At 42.1% G+C, this 7,124-nt stretch overlaps 2 protein-coding genes across 3 annotated transcripts in view; both read right to left on the reverse strand.

Moving 5' to 3' along the window:
- The window catches only part of LOC117954230 (nuclear receptor coactivator 2-like), a 53,598-nt gene extending 48,408 nt beyond the window's left edge, over positions 1-5,190 (reverse strand). For both annotated transcript variants that reach the window (XM_034887847.1, XM_034887846.1), the window contains exon 1: positions 4,957-5,190. The gene's annotated coding sequence lies outside the window, so the exon portion shown is untranslated. The remainder of the gene's footprint in view (positions 1-4,956) is intronic.
- A 1,048-nt stretch (positions 5,191-6,238) lies between these two features.
- Positions 6,239-7,124, reverse strand: part of lactb2 (lactamase, beta 2) — a 6,414-nt gene continuing 5,528 nt past the window's right edge. Inside the window, exon 7 of the mRNA XM_034888746.1 lies at positions 6,239-6,952. Within this exon, the coding sequence (XP_034744637.1) occupies positions 6,909-6,952 (44 nt within the window). The 3' untranslated portion in view covers positions 6,239-6,908. The remainder of the gene's footprint in view (positions 6,953-7,124) is intronic.

The following is a 7,124-nucleotide window of genomic DNA, read 5'->3' on the forward strand; positions in this document are numbered from 1 at the left end:
TGGATTTACCCTGCAGAGATCTGAGGACCAGGTAACCATAGTCCTCAGAAATCCACCAGAGGTTGGAACGCCAACACAGAGACAGAGGAAGGTAACAGGTACCCAGTGGCACCTGTACAATCCCAAAAGTAGAACGTTGTGGATATAGACTATCATGTGAATAAATAATCTCTGCCTTGGTTGTCTCTGGACTACACGTTAGCAAGCGTACTCAGGTGTCTTGTGGGCATGACTGTTTTTTGATATTTGGCTGGGAGGTACAAGAAAAGCAGTGGTACGGTATCAGAAGTTTGAGAAATCAGTATCACTCCAGTGACAGTGTAAACGATTTCCAACATCCACAAAAGAAACACAAAAAGAATTTGGATTTATCAACGTGAATGGACGGGACAATGGCGAGATGGAAAACAATATTAAGTGCCTTGAAGTGGAACTCATTCCTCCTAGGCTCTGCTGGAAGATCACATGTGGCAGTACTGTGCTAAAATGCACGCCCAAGCCTTCCCACAGTGTGTTGGATCAAGTGATCATGACACAGGTTGGCACTATGTGCTGCTCAGATTTGGAAGGAGTGCACTTTGTCTTTGTCTGACTCCTTAATGATGAAAATAATAGTCATTCAGAGATTAGTCTGGCTTACCACCGCCCTTTATCCTTAACCGCCTTCCAGCATGCTGCACCCTTCTGCCAGATATGTGTGAGGCTGCATCAAAACAAACTCTTGTCTTGCTGCTTGAATGTGGAAACGTGTCAGCAGATTGAAGTGTACAAGCTCCAAAATACTTTCTAATCCTACAAATTGAATGAGTTCATTAGAAACAGCTATAATTTGCTATAGCATCTCAGGTTATCCTGCCGACAGTGTGGAATTGGACTAGACTGAATATTGGATTATTAAAATTAAGCATTATTATGACTTTTGGATGCATTAACCACAAGAATACTACTGACTGCTCTGTCTCCTTGCTGTCATCTTAGCAACAGCGTCTTGACGTCAAAAAGCGGTTAGGACCATCACAATTAGCTCTGGCCACGACGTACGTTTGTTCTGCAAAAGCCTGTTATGCTATAAGCTTGTATTATCCAGCTGGAGGCCTGTGGACTTTCTCTAACTCAGCTCTGCTGTCACAGCGCTGGAGAATCACAGCCCCGTCAGCTCCAGCTAACCAAATTAGCACTTGTTATGCAACCTGCTAGACTTGGCTCACAGGTCAGCTGCTTCAACCCTGCACAGCTTTCATTACAGTGTGCACGTAGGAAGGCCCTGTGGACTGGTGCAAAGCTCTTTGTTTTAACTTATTAAAACACTTTAGATCAGATTAGATTTGATATGTAACAGAAGTTTAATATTATGCTGCCTTCCAGAGATGTTTTCAATTTCAGAAACTAACTTTCTGCAGCAGCCCTGAGAGTCAGAATTCAAAGCGGGAACCTAGAGTCAAGGGAAGTTTCTGAAATAAGTTGTAATATATATCACATAATATCACATTTACACGGTGGCATACAGTGTCCAACTTTGTTGACCAGTGACCTGTAAATTCATATTGGCCAATAGAAACAGAGCTATCTTGATGCTATGATGTATTATACTGCACTGCTAGTCCACACACTGTGCTATGACCACGAGATATTCCCTGCACATCTGATCAAAGTGGTGATATATCTAAAGTGAGTGCATACACCTTTGCGAGTGTAGCTATATGTTAGCTGCATCACCCTGCCTGGTATCTTAGCAGTGATATGAGTGGTGCTGCTGTTTTTGAAGTGTGATCATGATATAATATAAAAGATCATTCAAATATGCTAATTACCACAATAAAAGCTGTCTACAATTGCTGTTGTGGTGTTGAGTAATCAAGACTTGAGTCACAGAAATATTGCAGTTTTGACTTAAAGCAATGTAGTGTTTCTGAATAAAGGTACTAGCTTATCAAATTTTAGAAAATATGTACAAAAACTGGGACCCAATGTACTGCAGTTTAGAGAGGGAACCTGCTACTGTCACATGCACATCCACTATAACTCTTGTTGGATTAGGGTTAATATTACATTGTTATTAATTATAATGATGGTCTTCAGGCACTACAGGAGGCTTTCAGAGGAATCATGACATGGGTGTGCGCGGCCGTGTGTGTGTGTGTGTGTGTGTGTGTGTGTGTGATGGGTTGGTGAAATGAGCCAAACATAAATATACACATCTAAGTTTAGCCCAGACTCACACATAGGATTTAAAGATGATGGTTTGAAAAATGAGTATTTCTGTTTCTTTAGCATTTGTTTAGTGAGGAAAAGAGCTGGTAGGAAACATGCTGTAGAGACTGCACAGTCAAGCCTCCCCTCCTCCTCCTCCTTCTCCTTCCCCTCCTCCTCCTCCTCCTCCTCCTCCTTCTCCCCCTCCTTCTGCTGCTGCTGCTGCTGTCATTGGTCAGGGCATTATTTGAGCCATCACGTGGTTTAATGAATTCAAGCCACTAAGGAGCCTTCACTGGGCATGCTACCAACCTAGGATCATGGTCTTAAGTACATTCCTGCAATCTGGCTGCAGGTAGTTTTGGCTTTGAAATGATATAGAAGCATACTGATATTTAACCACACCAATCCTTATTGTTATGGTTAAGCTAACCGGGCTCGTTCCTTAACAAAACACCAGTGCTAAAAGTTTACCTTAGCCGGTAACACTAATCCCCTGGTCTCCTTGTCCCTATGTGTGACGTTTAACCTGAGGATGAGAATAACTTGCCTGAGTGAGTGTAGGTCTTCCCTATTTCTGAAAGGGGTTGTGCGATGTCTCTCTCTGGGCATGGTCCCCCAACAAAGTCTTTTTCCACTTTCTTCAGTGTGTCTGTTGTGCGCGTTGGTCCTACTTGAGGCCCCCCAAATCTTTCCTCAAATATTCTCAATGATTCCAAACCATCATCTCCACTGGTATCATAACAACACACGGCTACTCCAAAGATAAGGTCGGAACACTATCCTGGAGCATTACAGCGGCGATGATGAAACTGTAATGAACCAGGAACAAAACCACACTAGAAAGAAATCTGAGATCCTCAAACATAAAAAAACAATCATGCACAAAGTGTGTATAAAGATACTGAACTTTGCAGATGCACAAACAGCATGACAACACCCTTGATCTTTTAAGCAGAAAAAAGGCAAAACAGACTATAGAAACTATCTCGGAGCGGCGGGGGATAAGCACAGAACCTGGTAGACTGGTGAAGGCCTACATGTTGCAATCCTTTTTCAAAAGGTCACTTTGACGTGCAGGAAAAAGCAAAAAAGCTTAAAGAGGCAAAGAAAAAAAAACATGGTTCCAGCCCTCAAAGATAACATATCCAGAGGAGTCAGATGGGACCTATCAGGTCGGCAAACGTACAGTTTCTCTCCAATAACATCCCAGAACATAGCAAATATGGACAAAGTCCTGTACCTGACTGTTACACTGTAAGGTTTAACCTGCACTGTATTTCTGTTCAGTGACCCCCATGCAGCCTTTCTGTGCAGATTATGACCTGCTTTGTCAACCATAGCGAACCAAAGATTTGAATGACATAAGTGATAGAAAAGCATTTTATGTCAATTGTTGTCCAGACACATCTCTGCATGTATATTTTTCTCAGCATACCGTTTAACCTGTCCCCCCCCCCCATACATTTTTTTAGGATGCATTTTATCTTTTTATTGGATGTTTACAGCTTTGTGGGGAGATGCATCTCTTCCATGGACATACATACAATAGACTGTATAAACAGGCCGGGAATGACAAGAATGAACTGAATCAGAACCGGAAGCTGGTCAAATTACTCTTCAAAATATATCTATTAAATTTAAAAAAAAACTAAAAAACGGCTACAATAGCAAAAACACTTGAGTCAGATATAATTATAACACATGCTGGGATTACAAATACAAAAATAATAATAAATATAAATCTCTTGCCTACAACTAACGTGCACGTATCCGGCTGGACCTCTGTAAATGGGTTCCCTCTATAAACTGTCCGCTGATAGCTCACCACATCTGATATTAAAAATGATTATGACAGCTTAAGCACAACATGCTACAATCCACGATGTCATACCATTTATGTAAGTAATTAACATCAACTGCAATTCCAAAAGAAATTTGTGTTTTATTTTGAAACAGAAAACGGGACTGTACTTTTTATTCCACTTGGTGCTTGAGTTGAGGAAGTCCGAACAATATGAACCGGGAATAAGTCAAACATTTCAAAATGAAACCACTATGTTTACCTTAATAGTCACAAGAACTGATCTAAAATCAACTAGTAATCAAATGTCGGGGTCGTGAAACTCTGCTGTAAATGCCACCAGCAGGTTGGAGCTAACCGCCCACGGTTTAGCTCGCATTGTCGCTGTTGAGACCAGCTAACTGTTAACTTCAACAAGTCGGGATGTGTGTGTATATATCACACACCGTGTACCCCGTAGACACACACACACACACACACACCGTGTACCCCGTAGACACACACACCGTGTACCCCGTAGACACACACACACACACACACACACCGTGTACCCCGTAAACACACACCGTGTACCCCGTAGACAGACCTGAGCCCTGACAGGGGTTCTGGAAGATAACCAGCGGGAAGGCACATTTGTATCCGTCTATTAACGAGACTTTCGCCTAAAACGGGGTTCGGTAGCCCACTGATAGCTGTCAGTCACCAAAGCCACGGACAAGTCTCCATGTCTACACTCGCTACCACTTCATTAAAGAGGCTTAAACACTCGGAGATAACCTGCACGTAATACACTCCATTCTAACGTCATTTCACAACTGACGGTAGTATTTTCACACCATACAAATGTTATAACGGTAATGTCGCGGCGTTATGAACCATGATAACCTTAGACAGACACTTTACACGAGCCCCTAAGGAACATTGGGGGGGGGGGGGTGTCAAGAGAAGGACAGGAAACTTACCTGAGAGTTGAGAAGCCATGGGTGCGCGCGGTCCGGGTGTCTCTCGGTGTTGTCGGTGAGGTGTCGGTCAGCGGGACAGAGCGGCAGCGGCAGCGGCAGCGGCGTCCAGGGCCGAGGCCGCCATGTTCCTCTGGCTCAGAGGCTCCTCGGCTGTTTATCTTTACCAGGAGACCCCCTCCCTTCCTCTCCATCACCACCACCTCCGCTCATCTCATTACCACCTTTCAGCCCTACAGGGTGTCTCTCACACACACTCACACACACACACACACACACACAGTTCATCTGTGACAAAAAACTGTTAAAAAGGAAATCAATATATTTTGATATAGTCTTTGATATAAGATTATAGGCGACAAATATGGAATGGATGTTCTCAGAATTTAATTGCTGCATCATTTCTATTGCTATTCTTTTTCAGTTTTCATGTAATTGTGACCATGTTTTTAAGGCCCCCTGAAAGTAAAACCTGATTTACGTGTCTGTTCTTCATCATATGCTCTGTACTTCTTTACTGTGTAAGTGGGTGATGTTGAGCAATTTATGTAAAAAAAGTATCCTGTATTTATACTATTTTTCAGTATTTTTTTAGTCAATATGAGAAGGACACAGGTCATGCAGTAGGTCTGATTATTACTCCTAATTCTGGGTCATTAAGATAACATACAGTATGTAGCTATTCAATACTGCTTTTCATCATGAGTTTCATAGTTGATATATAACCATTACCATGAGTTATCCCCCTCTGGATGATATTATAATTATCCCAAGTACATAATTATTCTCATTCATGACCAGAAAGAAACACAACAGCCCATCCCAGTAAATACTAAAGGCCATTCAATATCTGTCAACAATCTTTTCCATTACACATTCTTTACATTTATTTTTTAACAAATAAAACATAGTTGTATTGTCTGCCATATGTTGCAATATGTGTGTACATTTTCCTAATTTCCAGTTCATGTTCTGCCCCACTACATATATTAGCAGAGACTGCCCCCTAGTGACTAAAGGAAAACGTTTGCAGCCTTTCTAGAACAAGTGCTATATTATAAAGACTGACAACGAGACAAAGAGAGATTACATAAAGTTTTAAGAAGGGGCACAACAGCAGAACAAAATAAATCCAAATGAATCATGTATCAGGTATCTGTTATAGTCAACAGTGGGATTTTATTTTTGGACTCTACTCTCAGCTGGATTTCTGTGTCCTAGTGACCCCATCCTGGGGTCTGGTCATTAAGTTTGGCGGACTACCACCTCTTAATTCATATAAATGAATGGACAGCTGAGACATAAAGGAGAGAGAGAGGGGGAAACGTGCAGAAAACCATCACAGGTCAGAACCCTGGACCTTTTGCGTTGAGGAACAAACCTCCACACATGTGAGCCAGCTCTAACGACCGAGCTAACCCGCCCCTAGGATGATCTTCTACATGGTTAGGGCCAGGGCCACAGCTTGTCTGCTAATGGAAGCAAATGCAGCTACATTAATTTCAAATCAGCAAAAGTGTAGGCTACGTTACTAAACTTAGACAAAAAGCCTCGTAGAAGAAAAACAAGACATCGTAATTCAGGCAGATGCAGCACTGTGGCACACTAATCACGCTGTAGGACAGGGCTCCTTTTCCATTCTGCCACAGGCAAACTTCAGCTAGCCTTTAGACAAGTTTCTGGCTTGTAAGACCTTGGCTCAGGGTGCAGCCCAGTCCCAGAGAGTGTGATTTTAGGTCCCTTTGCTCTGAGTCAGGAAACATCCAAGGCAACATGTGTGACCATCAATAACATATCTGTCAATCAGCAGATCTAAGGCATTCCATCCTAAACTTTATGCTAAAACGTGATCATTTTCCATTGAAAAATTATTATATTATCTATGGATCAAACAGATTTCATCATCCTTGCTAAATGGTCAATTAGAGTTGATTTCTTCATGGTGTCTTTGGACATCACAGGTTACTCTTCCATTTGAAGTTCTCTGAAGATTCGTTCACTGAGGGAAAAAATAGTGAGTGAGTGCAAAGCCTAATTGTGTAAATCCCCAACAACACAAGCAATCAATCTTCATGAACCCTTAAAAGGTGCACTGGGAGTTCCTGCATGGTTTCAGCGCAATTCCCCCCCGTGCACCAAAATACAACAAACTACTCCAGCCAATCTCCAAC

This window comes from Etheostoma cragini, chromosome 12, assembly GCF_013103735.1.
Source record: "Etheostoma cragini isolate CJK2018 chromosome 12, CSU_Ecrag_1.0, whole genome shotgun sequence".
Lineage (NCBI taxonomy): Eukaryota > Metazoa > Chordata > Actinopteri > Perciformes > Percidae > Etheostoma > Etheostoma cragini.